The following is an 18,618-nucleotide window of genomic DNA, read 5'->3' as shown; positions in this document are numbered from 1 at the left end:
TTCCTGGAGACATCTATAGAACTTATTTCTGGGAAGTCAACTCTTGTGGTCACTTTTGTGTTGGAGGCTGATCATAATTTGGTATTGAAACAGTACTTCAGACATATGAATGAGCTGAGTTTTGGCTCAGTCATTCGAATATTTCCTAATGTGTCATGAATGACCCGAAACTGAACACAATACTCAAATATGCACAGGAATAAAAGGTTTGTGATATAAAGATGAATATCTCCATGAGTCTGTCTGAATATCATTTTTTTGCAGATTAAGTATTCCCAGAGATCTATTAATTGGTACGGTAATCTATGGTCCCTGTTGTACTATTTCTAGTTTGTAACAAGTGTTTATCTCACATAGTATTTAATTATTCTTGACATTAGAGATTCAAAATGTCTGTGTGTTATAACATTCAAGCCATTCATTATATAATCTTTTTATTCATATGTTAGTGATGTGATAACCCAAAACCAGGGGCGTATCTGAGGTTCAGCGGTAGGGGGGGGGGCAGGGGCTAGAGTGAGGGGACACATTAAAGCCCCCCTGGCCACCGACGACGACCCCCCCCCCCCCCGCAGTCAACCCCCCCCCCCCCCCCCCGCCGTCAACCCTCCCCCGCCTTCACCTACCCCCACCGAGGTCCGCTTCCTCCTGCCTGCCGGTGCCTTTTACTTCAGCTGGCGGGGGACCCAACCCCCACCAGCCCAGCCGAGGTCTTGTTTAAGTTTTCTTCCTCATGCTGTGCTGTGCTGTTAAAAGCTGCATCCCTTCCCTTCCAGTTTCGGACGGAGTCTGACGTCGCAGCACGTTGTACGTGCAGGACGTCAACATGCTGCGACGTCAGACTCCATCCGAAACTGGAAGGGAAGGGATGCAGCTTTTAACAGCACAGCACAGCACGAGGAAGAAAACTTAAACAAGACCTCGGCTGGGCTGGCGGGGGTTGGGGTCCCCCACCAGCTGAAGTAAAAGGCACCGACAGGCAGGAGGAAGCAGACCTCGGCGGGGTAGGTGACGGCGGGGGAGGGTTGACGGCGGTAGGGGGGTCCAGGGCGAAATCTGTGGAGGCCCAGGCCCCTGTGGCTCCACGCAGATACGCCCCTGCCCAAGACATGGGATTTCCCATAGGTTAGTGGTCTTCCTCTAATGAAAGTTTGTTCTACATGCATGTATATGAGCTTGGCAGCAAACTTGCATGAGAGATTTTGCTTCCAGACCAACTTTGCTAAACCTAGTATGCAAAGATGTTTTCATATGCTGGCTTTCAAAAATTCAAAACTAATGGGCATGCTTTTGCTAGAGAAGACTAAAGCCATAGAGTACATTTTTTTCATATGTTGCTGACTCACCCTGCTATTTAATGGTTTAGAAGACAAACTGATTTAGGCATGCATTTATACTTACCCAGAATTTCTGTTTCTTTCCATTGTGACCTTTACCTTCACCCCATCTGCAATAATAACAATAATAATTATTATTATTATTTTTTTTTTACCTTGCTGTGTCCTCCTGCTTCTTTGTGCTTTCAGGTGAAATTCACAACAAGTCAGAGATGTTTTCTCTTGCATTACATTCCTTACCATCTTACTATCTTTTTTGTCTTTGGTCCTCTCTACACTTTCTACTGGTCCTTAACTGGTGCCACAAACCAGGACTTGATCCTGGTTTATGGACCCTAAGGGGCCCTTTTACAAAGGCGCGCTGAAAAATGGCCTGCGGTTGTGTAGACGCGTGTTTTGGGCGCATACAGAATCATTTTTCAGTACACCTGTAAAAAATTCCTTTTTTAAATTTTTGCTGAAAATGGACATGCAGCAAAATTAAAATGGTCATTCATCCATTTTGGGTCTGAGACCTTACCATCAACCATTGACCTAGCAGTAAAGTCTCACGTGGTAACCGGGCAGTAATGACCTATGTGCGTCAAATGCCACTTGGCGCACACCCAATACGTGCATCCAAAAATAAACGTACGTGCATATCGGATGCACACCAAAAATGAAATTACCGCAAGGTACACCGTACACCAGAACAGAGAACGAGACCCATCACAGACCCTGAGGAAGGTTCGAAACTTTGGCCATAGTCGACCGTGGCGTTTGGACAGCACTGGGCATCATGAACAGATAAGTTCAACTTAAAAAAAGAAAAAAAGAACAATTGTATATTGTATATTGAAAATATAGAAAAATTATGAGGAGGCTGGAGGTTGTTTGCCGATGATGAGAGTAAATGCTCCCAGATTAAGTAGGCTGTGCCACAATAAGAGGGGGCTCTTTTGAGGCTTGTTCCTCCAATTTCCTCCATTTTTCCTTTTTCCATCTGATGATGGATTGCTAGATATGAAAGATATCATCTGACGTCAACTGGTATAACCTAATAATTTGAGAAGAGGACCATTGAAATTGTATGTTATAAAGATATCCTCTTCAGCTCGTATTAGTATATAGTAGAAGATACCAACAGAATATAAAACAGAAAGGAGCATAGATTCTATCTAGTCTAAGAACCTTCTATGCTTATCCCATGCCTTTGTAAATTCTACTGTTGTTATTATCTCCGCCTGTTCCTCAAGAAGGTTACTCCGTGCCTCCTGCACTCTACCATGAATTAATACTTGCTGATGTTACTCTTGAATTGACTCTCTCAGAGATTCATATTGTGACCTCTTGATCTAGAATAACCTGCCCACTAGTAAGGTTTTTCTTCTTGGGCATTATTTATACCATTAAGATATTTAACTGTTACTTTCATATGTCTGTTCTTTCTCATTTCTACTATGGAACATGCCGTATATTTCGTATTGTTTAACATTCACAATTCTTCTGCAAATTGGCTTTTCTAAGCATAGACTAGCAGACTTAGGGGTCATTTTACTAAGGTGCACTGAAAAATGGCCTGTAGTAGTGTAGGCAAGAGTTTTGGGCATGCGCAGAATCATTTTTTAATGCACCTGCAAAAAATGACTTTTTTGGGGGGCCTAAAATGGACATGCGGCCAAATGAAAATTGTTGCACTGCCATTTTGGGTCTGAGACCTTACCACCAGCCATTGACCTAGCAGTAAAGTCTCATGCAGCAACCAGCCAGTAATGCCCTATGCGTGTCAAATGCCACTTGGCACACATCCAATACGACTACCCTCAAAAAATATCTTTCAAAATATTGATTGCCAGCCTCTATGCAAGCCTCAAATGTCATACTCAGGTCCATGACAGCGCATGCAGGTCCCTGGAGCAATTTTAGTGGGTGCAGTGCACTTCAGGCAGGTGGACCCAGGCCCACCCCCCATCACCACCTGTTACGTTTGTGGAGGAAACAGTGAGCACTCCAAAACCCACCACAAACCCACTGTACCCACATCTAGGTGCCCCCCTTCACCCATAAGGGCTATGGTAGTGGTGTACAGTTGTGGGTAGTGGGATTTGGGGGGGTGTTGGGGGGCTCAGCACACAAGGTAAGGGAGCTATGTACCTGGGAGCAATTTATGAAGTCCACTGCAGTGCCCCCTAGGGTGCCCGGTTGGTGTCCTGGCATGTCAGGGGGACCAGTGCACTAGAAATGCTGGCTCTTCCCACGACCAAATGGCTTGCAAAGTCGGTCAACAACTAGCATCTAAGGGAGCTGCTATGTTCTCCCCTTCCTTTCACCCTTCTATACGAGGGGTCTAAGTGATTAAGAGACACAGAGGGACATTTTTGATATGACATCTAAGTCTGACTTTGGATGTTTTGCTGAAAATGTCCAAAAACCGATTCGTGAAAATGACCAGAAAAGTGTCTATTTTCTTTGAAAATGGCCATTTCCTAGATGCCGTTATGCTTAGTGCATCTATCTTTTTGGACTATTTTCAAAAGAAAAATGTCCAAGTGAAAAATGCACAAAATCAAGCTATTGGGATGTAGGAGGAGCCAGCTTTGGCTACACAGGCATCACAGCAGAGCAGTGGGGCACCCTAATAGGCACTGCAGTGGACTTCACCTAAAATGTCACAGGTACACATCTTGGAAGGGAGGAGAGGTCAGCCATGAAAGGTGAGCCCTTCAAAACTCACAAAAAACTACTGCAATAGCTCTTATGGCTGCAGGTGTCACCTATATTTGGGTACAGTAGGGTCTGGCGGGGGGAGTCTTGGGAGGCTGACACTTTCCACCACAAGTGTAATAGAGTGGATTGTGGGCCTGGGTCACCTTCTCTACAGTTCCTCTTTCTTCAGCCTCTCATAAGCCCCACATTGGGCACCAAAAATTAGGATGTAACCCAGTCCTACTATCCCGGATTAGAAAGAGCTCAAGGGGCACTACATGTTATTGTCACTTACTCACTCTGGTCCCATCAGCTCATCCACTCAGGAACCACATGACACTCAGATTAAAAGAACTGGAACATTTATTAACTCTTAACAGATGGTTTCCACTGCATTGGTCTTCTTACAGTCAATTGTAATTCATATTGCTCGCCAGGAGATCATAAGCAATAATACATTTCTGGGCTAATACTCATGCCTAACCCTCGTGCCTGTCCTGCAGCTCAGTCAGAACCCAGAGCGGATTTCACACACTCCCGATGTACTCCAATACCATCCGAGCCAGGCTTCCAGTAACTGCATACTCCCTTCGAGCTGCCACCCCGAAGGTCTCACTATCAACCAGGGTAGACTGCAATTCCACTCAAGCCCCATTTACGGCCGGACTCCCAAATCCACCGAGTTCAGACTCCTCAACTGGTTGAAGCAATATAACAGCTTACTGTCCAGGTAATCTATCCACTGGTTACAATGCTACAGGACTTCCTCTTCTCTTGCAGTGAGTCAACTTCCACATCCAGAGCTGGTTATTTATCGAGAGGCAGAACCAGAGACAGGATCCTTTCCCCAGGTCTTCCCTTATATATCCTCTGAGCTCCTCCCAGGTCCTCCAGCCACCCCCTAGTGATCTGCCACTCGGGGGCCCACTCTATCATGTTCTTAAACAAACCATGGGTTACACTAGGACAGTGTTTGGTATGATTAATGAAGGGCAGGCATGGAGGAGGGAGCACATGGCTACCGAAGCTATTGGATACTAGCACTGAATATTTGGATTTATTTCAGCTGCCGAAGCCAGTGTTTAAAAAAAAAATGCTAACTTCTAAGGCTGAATATCAATCAGGTAAGTTCCTTTTTGAAAATTTCTCAGAGATTTCCTGTGTGCTTTTCTGCTATTTGACATGCACATTTTATCATATATTCCCTTTCTAACTTTTTCAATACACTTCCAGGGTGCAAAATGAAGATGTATAAAGTAAAAGGTAATATTTTCCTATTGTCTAAACTCTTTGAAACTTTCTTCAAAAAGAAAGGAAAAAAAGTTTGTTAGACAGGATTGATCTGTATTGAATTTTTGCAGAGCTCCTGCTGTTTTTCCATCTGTAAGATACTATAGTTATCTTCTCTTTTGCTATTGATTCCAACCGTTCCTCTGCTACAGATTAGTAATTTCCTAAACAACAGACAGATCACACTGCAGATGAACTATCAAGGAGAGAAGCACTGGGGACATTCAAAATTAAGTTAATTGCTGATTAAAAAGATAATTGAAACATTCCAACTAGGACAATCAGATGCCACTAGGTAAAGTGCTTTATGACTCGCTGATGTGTATCTGGAAGTACTTTAGTATATGTTTTAAAATGCTGTAGCTATAAATGAACTGGAGTTCTAGTGACTGCAGTTCCTGTTGTTTCATTGTTTAACTGTTAGCATGGGTGGAACCATAGGCGTAGTTTGACTGTTTCATTTGGGGGGGCAAAAAATGGGCGGAGCATATTAGCATACATTTGCATATATACATATGCAAATGAATATGCTAATATGGAGGAAGGAAATGAAATTTACAGGCAAAATATCACAGATGCACATTTCAAAAAGCTGACATTTCAATTAATAAATTATGAATAAAATAAACTTTTATTTACCTTTGTTGTCTGATCATGTAGTTTTTCTATTCGCTTTGATCCCAGTGTCTTCTGTTTTATGCAGTGTCTTCTTTCCAGTAGGCTTCCCTCTGCTCCCCACCCTCCCAGTCCCATCCATCTCTTGCTCCTTCCCTCTGCTCCCCACCCCTCCCAGTCCCATCCATCTTCTGTTCCTTCCCTCTGCTCACCATCCCTCCGTCCCATCCATCTCTTGCTCCTTCCCTCTGCTGTGCCTGACCTCTCCAAATCCCATCCATCTCCTGGTCCATCCCTCTGCTCCCCACCCCTCGCAGTCCCATCCATCTCTTGCTCCTTCCCTCTGCTCCCCACCCCTCCCAGTCCCAACCATCTCTTGCTCCTTCCCGCTGCTCCCCACCCCTCCCAGTCCCATCCATCTCCTGCTCCTTCCCACTGCTTCCCACCCTCCCAGTCCCATCCATCTCCTGCTCCTTCCCACTGCTTCCCACCCTCCCAGTCCCATCCATCTCCTGCTCCTTCCCTCTGCTCCCCCCCCCTCCCAGTCCCAACCATCTCTTGCTCCTTCCCGCTGCTCCCCACCCCTCCCAGTCCCATCCATCTCCTGCTCCTTCCCACTGCTTCCCACCCTCCCAGTCCCATCCATCTCCTGCTCCTTCCCACTGCTTCCCACCCTCCCAGTCCCATCCATCTCCTGCTCCTTCCCACCCTCCCAGTCCCATCCATCTCCTGCTCCTTCCCACTGCTTCCCACCCTCCCAGTCCCATCCATCTCCTGCTCCTTCCCTCTGCTCCCCACCCCTCCCAGTACTATCCATCTTCCCTCTGCTCCCCACCCCTCCCCCCCGCGCGAGGTCCAAGATGGTGACTCCGTTTACCCCCTCTCTTCCTCCCTCCCTCCGGCGCAGGCAGCAGTCTTTTCCAGCGTTCCTGGCAGCTGTAGCGATATACACGCTGTCTTCGGTCTGCCCCGGAAGCCTTCTCTTCAAGTTCCTGTTCCCACCTATGCGGGAACAGGAACTTGAAGAGAAGGCTTCGGGGCAGAGCCAAAGGCAGCGTGTACAACGCTACCGCTGCCAGGAACGCTGGAAAAGACTGCTGCCTGCGCCGGAGGGAGGGAGGAAGAGAGAGGAGTAGACGGAGACGCTCCTCTCCGTCCGCTTGGCTTCCCTGCCCTCTCTGTCTGCGTCCCGCCCGAAAGGAAATGACGTCAGAGGAAGGCGGGACGCAGATAGAGAGGGCAGGGAAGCCAATCGGACGGAGAGGAGCGCGTGCCTGCATGTGTTTTTTTTTTTTTGTAACTTTTTTTTTTTTTTAACTAATGGCGCGGCAGCGCCTCGCGTCATTTGGGGGGGCACTGCCCCCCCTCGCCCCCCCCAGTCTACGCCTATGGGTGGAACGGTGTGTTGGATATGGCTTTGTTTTGTTGAAAACTTTTAGACGAATAGCCATGTCAGCTTATAGCTGGAAAAACACAAATAGGCTGGTGGAACCTGAGAATTACTGTCCACTTTACAAATCAAGTTGTCATTCCAAAGGGAAATCAAATTAACTGAAAATAAAAATATAAGCACTGCCATACTAGGATAGACAAAAGCTCCATCAAGCCCAGTATCCTGTATCCAAGTGGCCAATCCAGGTCACAAGTACTTGGCAAGATCCCAGAACAGCAGAACAAATTTTATGCTGCTTATCCTAGAATATGCAGTGGATTTTCTCAAGTCCATCTTAATAATGGCTTATGGACTTTTCTTTTAGGAAATTATCCAAACCTTTTTAAACCCTGCTAAGCTAACAGCTTTTACCACATTCTCTGGCAACACATTCCAGAGTTTAATTACTCATTGAGTGAAGAAATATTTTCTCCGATTAATTTTAAATTTACTACTTAGTAGCTTTTTTGCATGCCCTCTAGTCCTAATACTCTTGGAAAGAGTAAACAAGTGATTCACATCTACCTGTTCCACTCCCCTCAACCATCTCTTCTCCAAGCTGAAGAGCCCTAGCCGCTTTAGCCTTTCTTTATAGGGAAGTCGTCCCATCCTTTTTATCATTTTCAGCACCCTTCTCTGTACCTTTTCTAATTCCACTTTGAGATGTGGTGACCAGAACTGCATACAGTATTCGAGGTGTGGTCGCACCATGGAGCAATACAAAGGCATTATAACATTCTCAGTTTTGTTTTCCATTCCTTTCCTAATAACTCCTAACATTCTATTCGCTTTCTTAGCTGCTGCTGCACATTGAGCAGAGGATTTCAATGTATCATCAATGATGACACCTAGATCCCTTTCCTGGTCAGTGACTCCTAATGTGCAACCTTGCATCACATAACTGTGATTTGGGTTCCTCTTTCCCACATGCATCACTTTGCACTTGATCACATTAAAAGTCATCTGCTATTTGAATGCCCAGTCTCCCAGTCTCGTAATGTTCCTCCTGCAATTTTTCACAATCCTCTTGTGATTTAACAACTTTGAATAACTTTGCATCATCAGGAAATTTAATTACCTCACTAGTTATTCCCATCTCTGGATCATTTATAAATATGTTAAAAAGCAGCGGTCCTAGCACAGACCCCTGGGGAACCCCATTATCTATCTTTCTCCATTGAGAATATGACCATTTAACTCTACTCTCTGTTTTCTATCTTTTAACCAGTTTTTAATCCACAATAGGACAGTACCTCCTATCCCACAACTTTCTAATTTCCTCAGGAGTCTTTCATGAGGTTCTTTGTCAAATGCCTTTTAAAAATCCCTTTCATATGTTTTGTACTCCATAAGGATGAATATAGTATATAAAGAGGGGCATAATTGAACGAAAACGCCTATCTCCATGGGCGTTTATCTCCAAGAACGGGTTCGTGAAGGGGTGGACCGAACCGTATTTTGGGAAAAAATAGACGCCCATGTTTTATTCAACAATGTGTGAGCTGGGCGTTTTTGTTTTTCAGCGATAATGGAAAATGAAAGCGCCCAGCTCAAAAACGAATAAATCCAAGGCATTTGTTCGTGGGAGGGGCCAGGATTCGTAGTGCACTGGTCCCCCTCACATGCCAGGACATCAATCGGGCACCCTAGGGGGCATTTTTACAAAACCAAAAAAAAAGGTAAAAGAGCTCCCAGGTGCAAAGCACCCTTCCCTTGTATGTTGAGCCCCCCAAATCCCCCTCAAAACCCACTGCCCACAAGTCTACACCATTACTATAGCCCTAAGGGGTGAAGGGGGCACCTACATGTGGGTACAGTGGGTTTGGGGGGGTTGGACGACTAATAAGCATTAAGCAGCACAATTGTAACAGGTAGGGGGGATGGGCCTGGGTCCACCTGCCTGAAGTCCACTGCACCCCCTAACAACTCCTCCAGTGACCTGCATACTGCTGTCAGGGAGCTGGGTATGACATTTGAGGGTGAAAATAAAAAGTTGTGAAACTTCATTTTTTGTGGTGGGAGGGGGTTAGTGACCACTGGGGGAGTCAGGGGAGGTCATCCCCGATTCCCTCCAGTGGTCATCTGGTCATTTAGGGCACTTTTTGGGGCCTTATTCATGAAAAAACAGGGTCCAGGAAAAGTGTCCTAAATTCTAGCTAAAAACGCATACTCTTTTCCCATTATCGGTGAAATGCGCCCATCTCTGTTCGGCAGATAACCACGCCCCAGTTCCGCCTTCGCCACACCTCTGACACGCCCCCATCAACTTTGTCCGCATCCATGACGGAGTGCAGTTGAAAACGTCCAAAAATCGGCTTTCGATTATACCGCTTTATTCGTTTTTGTGAGATAAACGTCCATCTCCCGATTTAGGTCGGAACTTGGGCGTTTTTCTCGTTCGATTATAAGCAGGATAGTCATTTTGCATATTATATGAGAGAAGATTCGGTTGGGATTCTATTTGTTGCTTCAGCACGTTTTTTTACCTAAATAAAAAAACTCAATAGAAATAAATATTTCCTGTAACTAAAATCCTTTCTATACTAATTTATTTGAATTCTCTATCCTCTCTTTTTTTCTCTTCAGGATGCTCTTCAGCTGCAGCTCTGCTTGAATTCAAACAGGCTCTCTCACACAAGCAATTACTCAGCATATTGAGGAAAATTACTCTTCTTTTAAAACTGAACTTCTGTGTTAAAAGAAATTATTATCAAAATTTCAGTCAACTGCTTTTATCCAGAGCCTAACTCTGAAACACAGAGATATGTATTGATTTTTTTTTATTAAAATTTACCAATATCTTTCTCGTTTCTTTTCTTTAATTTCTTTGTCAACTAAGAAAATTGAGATCTGTTATGTCAGTACCAAATTACTTCTCTTCAAATCAGTTTTAAATTTCTTAAAACCCTGTCTATATGTTCTCTGGGTCAATGTATTGTGCCAACCAAGGGAACTCAAATAAGAGAAATTTCAGAAATGTTAACATCTATGGAATCAGTGAAAATAGTATTTGTTAAGGATTTGATGGTACACAGCATAATAGATTTCAAATGTTGGAAAATAAGACAGGCACTTAATGTTCCCTGTGCCCCATTATTGTCACTAAGAGAATTTTTAAAGAAGTTCCTTAAAAAATCCCTGAGCATGGAGGAAGCCTTCCCTCCCTTTCTGAAGATATTTTTTATCTTCCATTAAAAAAGAAGAAAGATGAACAAGGACCTGAAGGAGTGGCTAAAATATCTCCCGAAAGCCTGAATTTAACACCTTTTTTTGAAACTTGATTAGACTGCTCTGGGTGCCATCTTGGTAGGGGCATGGCGGGTGCCCCAGCCGTCCCCCCAAAATTGAAGAGTCTGGCTGGCCAGTGTCTCCAAGCTTCTTCAGCTGAAGTACTCCAGCCCGCACGCTATCTGCTCCCCCCCCCCCCATACAATGCTGGGTTTTTATACAAGTGAGCATGCACAAGGGAGACCTGCACCCCTGCGCATGTGCAGTTTCATGTATGCATGGGGGTGGACCTCCCTCGTGCATGCTCGGTTATACAAAAACCCAGCATTGTGTGGAGATGCTAGTGGACAGTGCATTGTACAGGCAAGAGGAATTCCGCTGGGGACCCCACCAGTTCAGGGTGAAGGGAGAGTGGAGGCAAAGAGTGGTATATTAAGGGGGTGGGGGCACTGTCCTTCCCCTTCACCCTGGCACTGCCCTCCCTTACTACATCACTTATTAGACTGTATTCAAGAGAAAGCTACTCTTCTGGTCTCTTCTGTTTTTGAATCTGATGGGCACTCGATTCCTCAATTCTATTTCCGTAAACAGCCTGTTCAGTTTGTGGGTCATCATGTTTGATTATTTCCAGATACCTCTAAGCAGACACAAGAAAAAAGAAGTTCCCTTGTTTTACATCAAGAAGTGCAGTCCCTGTGAATGGGGGGGGGGGGGTTAGTTCTTTTTGTGTGTTCCTGTTAGGTATGGGACCCTTTTACAAAGCAGTGGGCTTACCGCTCACTAAAAGGGAAGTACCACTGGGCTACCGCAGCAGCCTGGCGGTCGTTCCCACCCCCACCCCCAGCATGCATCATATCCAGTGCTACAAATTTTTTTTTTTTGTAGCACCGGTGTGTAATCGGGCAAAGTGGGCCTCGACACACATCAAAAGCACATGCCAACACCAGCATAGGCCCCCTTTTGCTGCAGCTTTATAAAAGAGGACCTATATGATTAAGGAACCCTTCTACAAAGGCGCATAGGCATGTATGCATGTCCAACATGCATCAAATTGGTACTACTGCCCAGCTACTGCATGCCCCAGGCAGTAATTCCATTCTTGGTGCTCAGCAAAACATGGGATAGAAAATATTTTCTATTTTCTACTGTGGGGCCCTTACCCAGCAGTAATCAGCAGCTGGTGCATGCTGCACGCTTACCGCCCAATTAACGTGTGAGATCTTACTGCTAAGTCAATGGGTGGCATTAAGGTCTCAGGCCGAAAATGGATGTGTGCTATTTTTCATTTTGCTGCATGTCCAGTTTCTGGCACATTAAAAAAATCCCCTTTTTTTCCCAGGTGTGTACAGGAAATGTTGTTATTTGGTATTATTTAAAATTTATGCATGCCTTTTGAGTCACGGGGATCTGTATGTAAATTTTATACACAGCTCCAAAAAGGGGCATGGCCATGGGATATTCATGGGCAGATCGGGGGCATTCCTATAATTTATGCACACTGTTATAGAATAAGGGCCTTACTTGGAGCCAATCCTACATTTAAAGTTAGGCACCAATCCTGGTGTTAAGTGCTATTCTATAAATGGTGCCTAACTTTTAACACCTCTTATAGATAAGCGTTTATTGTGGGCTTTTTTTTAGCACATAGCGGTGCTAGTTATAGAATTCGGTCCTATATGTGAAAGTGAATATCATCTCCTTCTTTTCCATTTGGCCTCCCCCTTTTAAATATTGTGGAGTGGAGGAGTAGCCTAGTGGTTATAGCACTGGTCTTGCAATCCAGAGGTGGTCAGTTCAAATCCCACTGCTGCTCCTTGTGATCTTGGGCAAGTCACTTAAAACCCTCCATTGCCTCAGGTACAAACAGATTGTGAGCCCTCCTGGACAGAGAAATACCCAGTGTACTTGAATGTAACTCACCTCAAGCTACTACTGGAAAAGGTGTGAGCAAAAATCTAAAAAAAGAATTGTGGGCTTTGTTTATGATACTTGCTCAGGATTATTTTCTTTGAAGTTAAGTATTTATTTTATTTTCTGTTTTTCCCCCCTTGCAAATGAGTGTCATTATACTTCTGATGCAAGATACTCTTGTTGTAAAAAGTTAAAATCGTTTATCATTTATTGAACTTGATATACCATTTCTCATTGGAACAAACCGAAATGGTTTACATATAAATAAAGTGTATTAGAAAGGAAAGGAACGCCAATAAAAATAGGAAAGTAATCATTCATTTAGAACAAGACATGCAAACTAACCAAGCATCCCAAGATATAGGGAAGCCACAAAACACACCAAAGGGTACGACTTAAAAAGAATGGTTCAATGAACCACTTAATTTAAACTAAAAAAAGAAAACCCTCTACCTCCCAAACCCCCATCACAGAAGCCAAACCAGTAAACCATCAGTAGTCAAAAGGTAATTTAAAAAAAACACAACAATTTTTAGGGACTTGCAAAAAACTGGGTATGATTTTCAAGGCGCAACTCTTTTGGAAGCGAGTTCCAAAGGACAGGAGCAAGGTAGAAGAAAGCTAAAGAAAAACCAGATTCCCAATGAGCTTTTGACAGGTGTGGTAAGACAAGTGTATTATCTGTCAGGGATCCGAGAGTGCGTTCAAAAATTTAAAAAGAAATTAAAAAAGCTAATTTATATAAAATATAAAATACCAACAAGCATAAAAGTACACACAGTATGCACAGGGTCAGAATTTGGGCACTGTGGGCAGACTTTGCACGTATGTGTATAGATTATAAAATATGTTAATCTGCTTGCGTGCAAAAATAATCCATGTGCAGATATTTACACCTGATCAAGAGCCATTGTATGTGTCCACAAGATAGGCACAACTGCTGTCTGTATGTCTTTATAAAATAGTGCCTAAGTAGGTACCTACTTTCCCCCCTAAACCAGCCACTCTGTTATAAAATGGCCTCCAGTGTTAGCATGTTTCTTTATTTTGCTTATGCCTAGGGCATGATACTAGTATAGGAACAGTGATACCGCCTCCAAAATGTTGAGTATCTAACCCAGCCTAGAGTGTTACTCCAGGTTAGGTGATGGAACTACTCATAAAAATGTGCTGATATGTATAATGAGTGAAAGATTTCTTACAATTACTGATCCTTGTTTCCAATAAATTTGGGACCATATATGTATTTTGAGCATATTAAAATGAGGCAGTATGATGACTTAATTTTAGAAAGACAGTTTGGGTTTTGGTTGTTCTTTTTCTTTTTAATATGCATGTTTTTCTTGCTAAGTTGTACATAGTTTTAAGGATTCACCCATAAAAGCAAATATTTTACACCAGCTCAATTCTGCTACATTAAAAACAGCTATGTGCAGATTTGCATATCTGAGTGAACTGGGCCCCAAATAAATTATTTAAAAAAAATGAAAAAACAAGCATTCACTTACCCAGTAATTTTAACAGAATGTGTCCCTTTCCTTCTATACTGTTCTGGTTTGTCTTTTGCAGCATTGGTATGTTTATAGATTCCAGTTTTGTAAAGGAAGAAGTCTTCATGCACTTGCATTATGGCTAAGATTCAAAAAAGCAGTCCGTATAATCAGCAAGTGTTGAAGGGATTATTTACATTTTGTTACTCAATAAAAAGAACAAAAAATTAATAGGTCAATATTCAATGTCACATATAGGGGTCAGTGGGAGATGGGCCACAGACTCAAGAGACCAGGACGACAGTCTTGGGTCTTGAAAAAAAGATTATCAGTAAGACACTCAAAACCATTGTCCTGGTCTCTTGGCCCACCTCCCACTGCCTTTCTGCTGCAGTGTATCTTTCATGGGATTTTGACATTCTTCCACCCAGGTGGATCTTCACTGGACATATAGGGGTCTAACACAGCTTAAAATGGCATACCACGAGATGCATTCAGATGTCTTGCAATATCTTCCAAATATGCACTCACTAAGGGCCCTGTTTACTAAGGTGTGCTAGCGTTTTTAGCACATGCTAATGCTAGAGACACCCATAGGAATATATGTGTGTTTCTAGCATTAGCGTGTGCTAATCTTTAGCGCACACTAAAAATGCTAGTGTGCCTACAGCATGGCTTAGTAAACAGGGCCCTAACTGTGCATTAAAACAAATATTTTTAGGGGCTAGAGAGTGGGCATTCCTGTGCTAAACATCACATCTACATTAGAGCATGCTAACTGGTTAGCGCAGGATTACAGTATGAACCCTTTCTGCCTACAAAATGAGTGACGGTAAGTGCTCACGTGGTAATTTTTAAAAATGGACACATGCTAATGGAAGCATATGATAAATCCACACAGCAAACTTCAGCAAATTATCTCACTCACAAGCTCTACAACAAGCTGAAGAAATATATGTTCTTGCAACTTACAACTCACATATACAGGCGGTCAAAACATTATTCTACTAAAAATTTTAAAAAAAGGAGGAAAAAGACCTCAAATGTCCAGACCATGGCAGCAAGTAGAAAATCTTAGGGTCCTGTTTACTAAGCCAGGCGGTACATGCGCTAACTTTCTAGCGCATGCTAAAAATTAGCACACACTAATGCTAGAGACACCCATAGGAATGTATGCGTGTCTCTAGCATTAGCGCTCACTAAAAAGTTAGCGAGCCTACAGTGCATTCTGGTAAACAGGAACCTTAGTACCTACGTTCATCCCCTTTTTTTTTTTTTAGTAGAATTATGTTTTGACCTCCTATATATGGGAGTTGTAAGTTGCAAGAATATTTATTTCTTCAGATTGTAGTAGAACATTAGCAGATGGCCATTACTAAAAAAAAAAATAGAAAATTGGCGATTTTACAGCTGCAGCAAAAATGAACTTAATGTGTGGGAAAGACCTGCTTAAGGGCTAAGGCCACTTTTTACCACAGCTTAGTAAATGGACCCCATAGTCAGCAACAGGTGGTGAATATATTATTGGCTTTTTCTAAAGTACAATTAAGGGAATGGATAACTTTTAAGTCACATGAAGGGCACTTCTGTTATCTTGGAATCCATATTTGTGCCTCTTGTGTGCATAAATGTTGAGAATAATCCAGACCAAACGTAGAGGCTACACGTATAGATGCTGAATGTCGATGTCTACACCTGTAGAGTATACATGTATTATGTACTTGGGATATAAAAGGGAAGCTCCAGAGTGGCACCATTTTTCTGATATATAGAAACAGATAAAGACCATATATCCAGTCTGCCCATCCATGCCATCTGCTCTTCCTATCACTCCCTTAAATATTCTTTGTACTAATACCAAGCTCCCTTGAATTCTGATACTGTTTTTATCTCCACCACTTCCAGCGGGAGGCTGTTCCCTGAATTCACACCCTTTCTGTGAAGAAGAATTTTCTCAGCTTACTTCTGAGTCCATCCCCTTTCACTTTCTTCCTATACCCCCTCGTTCCAGAGCTTTCTTTCAATTGAAAGATTCACCTCCTGTGCGTTTATGCTACAAAGGTATTTAAATGTCTCTATCATATCTCCCCTCTCCTTCCCTTCGTCTCAAATTATACCTATTGAGATCAAGTTTGTCCCTATATGCTTATGACAAAGACCACTGAACATTTTAATAGCTGCCTTCTGGAATGACTCCAGCCTGATTGTATCTTTTTGAAGGTGCGGACTCCAATTATTCTAAATGTGGTCTCACCTGAGTCTTATATGGGGCATCATCACCTCCTTTTCCCTTTTGGCCATTGCTTTACCAATGCACCCAAGCATCCTTCTAGCTTTTAAAGTTGCCTTTTCTACCTGTTTGGCCACCTTGCGGAAGGACAGTCTGGTAAGGTTTGTCTCTTTGCGGATGATACCAGACTCTGTAGTAGGATGGACACCCCAGAGGGACTGGATGGCATGAGGAAGGATCTAGCAAAACTTGAGGAATGGTCCAATAATTGGCAGCTAAGATTTAATGCTAAAAGATGCAGGGTAATGCACTTGGGTTGCAGGGATCTAGGGGAATGGTACAGTGTGGGGAGTGAAATGCTTCTGTGTACAAAAGAAGAGCGTGGCTTGGGGGTGATTGTGTCTGATGGTCTTTAGGTGGTCAAACAGTTAAAAAAAGGTGACAGCCAAAGCCAGAAGGATGCTTGGGTGAAAAAGGAGAGGGATAACCAGCAGAAAAAAAGAGGTGATAGTGCTTTGTATAAGTCTCTGGTGAGGCCCCATTTCACGTGCAGTTCTGGAGACCGCACCTTTAAAAAGATATAAACAGGATGGAGTCAGTCCAGAGGGTGACTACAAAATTGGTCAGTGGTCTTTGCCATAAAACATATAAGGACAGGGTTATGAATCTCAACATGTGTACACTGGAAGAGAGGCAGGAGAGAGGGGATATGATAGAGACATTTAAATACTTCAGTGGCATTAATGTACAGGAGGTGAGCCTTTTTCAAATGAAAGAGCATAGGATGAAGCTAAGAGGAAATAGGCTTAGGAGTAATATAAGAAAATACTATTTCTCGGAAAGGGTGATGGGTGCATGGAATGGCCTCCTGGTGAAGGCTTTGGAGACAAGGACTGTGTCAGAATTTAAGAAAGCATGGGACAGGCATGTGGTATCTCTTAGGAAAAGGAGGAGTTAGTGGTTACCGAGGATGGGCAAACTGGATAGGCTATTTGGCCCGTATCTGCTGTCATGGTTCTATGTTTTTATGATCTATAATAACACTTATGCACATAAGAATACCTCACATTCCATTTTCCAAACTGCAAAGGTCTTTCATACAAATCAATCCTTGTTACAGGCTTGTAGATTTAATTAAATCGTAAATTTAGCAAAGTTTAGCAAAAATATCAGCTTTAAATACTTAGCTGCATGGTATTTTTCTTCCGGCTAAACCAGATACCAGACTGTGACCGATGTCATCACTGCATGGAGTTTAAATTTTTGACTGACTGACCCTGACACAGCCTAACAAAATGCTGGCCATTGTCAGTCAATGTTAGGGATGCCAATACCAGATTACACTAGTATTCTATAAGGGAATCTGGGTGCTCAGGCGCAATTATAGGTTAGGTTTCTACTGTGTGGCCTTGGGATATCTAAATGAAGGTGCACAGCTGGTCCCCAAATGGCTCGAAGTTAAGTCTTTTACTAGAGGCGAGTTAGAGGCATTCAGCAGCTGAAAGGATAGCTTATGTGTTCAAGTCTGAATGTTCAATAGCAGATACATGTGGATTTGACATAAGCATATGACTTTAAACAGATAACTTACATATCTATTTGAAACAATATGAAAATGCAACTCTAAAATAAAATTATTTTATCTATTTACAATTACTAACTATAGGAACCTATGTACTGTGTTAAAATTGGTACTTAAGGGGCATTAAATGCTAAAAGCCCATAGGTATAAAATAGACTTTAGCATTTAGGGGGAGATTCCATATATGGTGCTGAAAAAGTTGACACGGAAATCAGTGCTGACTAAATGCTGTAAGCAGTGCCTAGATTTAGGCATGGTATATAGAATATGCTTAGTTGATATACCAGTGCCTAAAACTATGTACATCCATTTACACCAATGAAAATGTGGCGTAAATCCCAGCGTGTAGATTTAGGTGCACAGGGCCATATTCTATTACTACACATGTAAATTTCAGAACGCCCATTTCCCTGCCCATAACCATGCCCCTTTTTGCCTGCACATGTTAGAAGGTTTGCATACTTTGTTACAGAATACACTTAGTGAGTTGTGCACGTAAATTTTGATTAGTGCCAATTAGTGCTCATTATTGCTTGTTAAGTGCTCATTAGCTTGTTAAGCTTGTTAAGTTTTACCTGTTGTTATAGAATCCACTTGGATTTCGGAGTGGATCTCTAGGCACGCTATATAGAATCTTGGGGTTAGTGTGCAGTAATTCCCTTAAGGCCCTAATGATACTTGATGAATTCCCTCCTATTGTAAAAGTTTAAGGTCTTGATTTACTAAAGCTTTGTTCCCCGTTATGTGTAAGCTTCATAGAACAGACCCTAAATGAAGATGTTAATGTTTACACTTTTAGAACGTCAGGTTTTTGAGCT

The 18,618-nt window shown here is 42.8% G+C and overlaps 1 protein-coding gene across 2 annotated transcripts in view; it reads right to left on the bottom strand.

Moving 5' to 3' along the window:
• The window catches only part of TINAG (tubulointerstitial nephritis antigen), a 112,018-nt gene that overhangs the window by 3,172 nt on the left and 90,228 nt on the right, over window positions 1–18,618 (bottom strand). For both annotated transcript variants that reach the window (XM_030198976.1, XM_030198975.1), the window contains exons 9-10: window positions 14,007–14,130; window positions 1,402–1,447 (exon numbers count right to left, since the gene is read on the bottom strand). In XM_030198976.1, the coding sequence (XP_030054836.1) occupies window positions 1,402–1,447; window positions 14,007–14,130 (170 nt within the window). The remainder of the gene's footprint in view (window positions 1–1,401; window positions 1,448–14,006; window positions 14,131–18,618) is intronic.

This window comes from Microcaecilia unicolor, chromosome 3 (genome assembly GCF_901765095.1).
Source record: "Microcaecilia unicolor chromosome 3, aMicUni1.1, whole genome shotgun sequence".
Lineage (NCBI taxonomy): Eukaryota > Metazoa > Chordata > Amphibia > Gymnophiona > Siphonopidae > Microcaecilia > Microcaecilia unicolor.
This window is presented reverse-complemented; position numbering and strand designations above follow the sequence as displayed.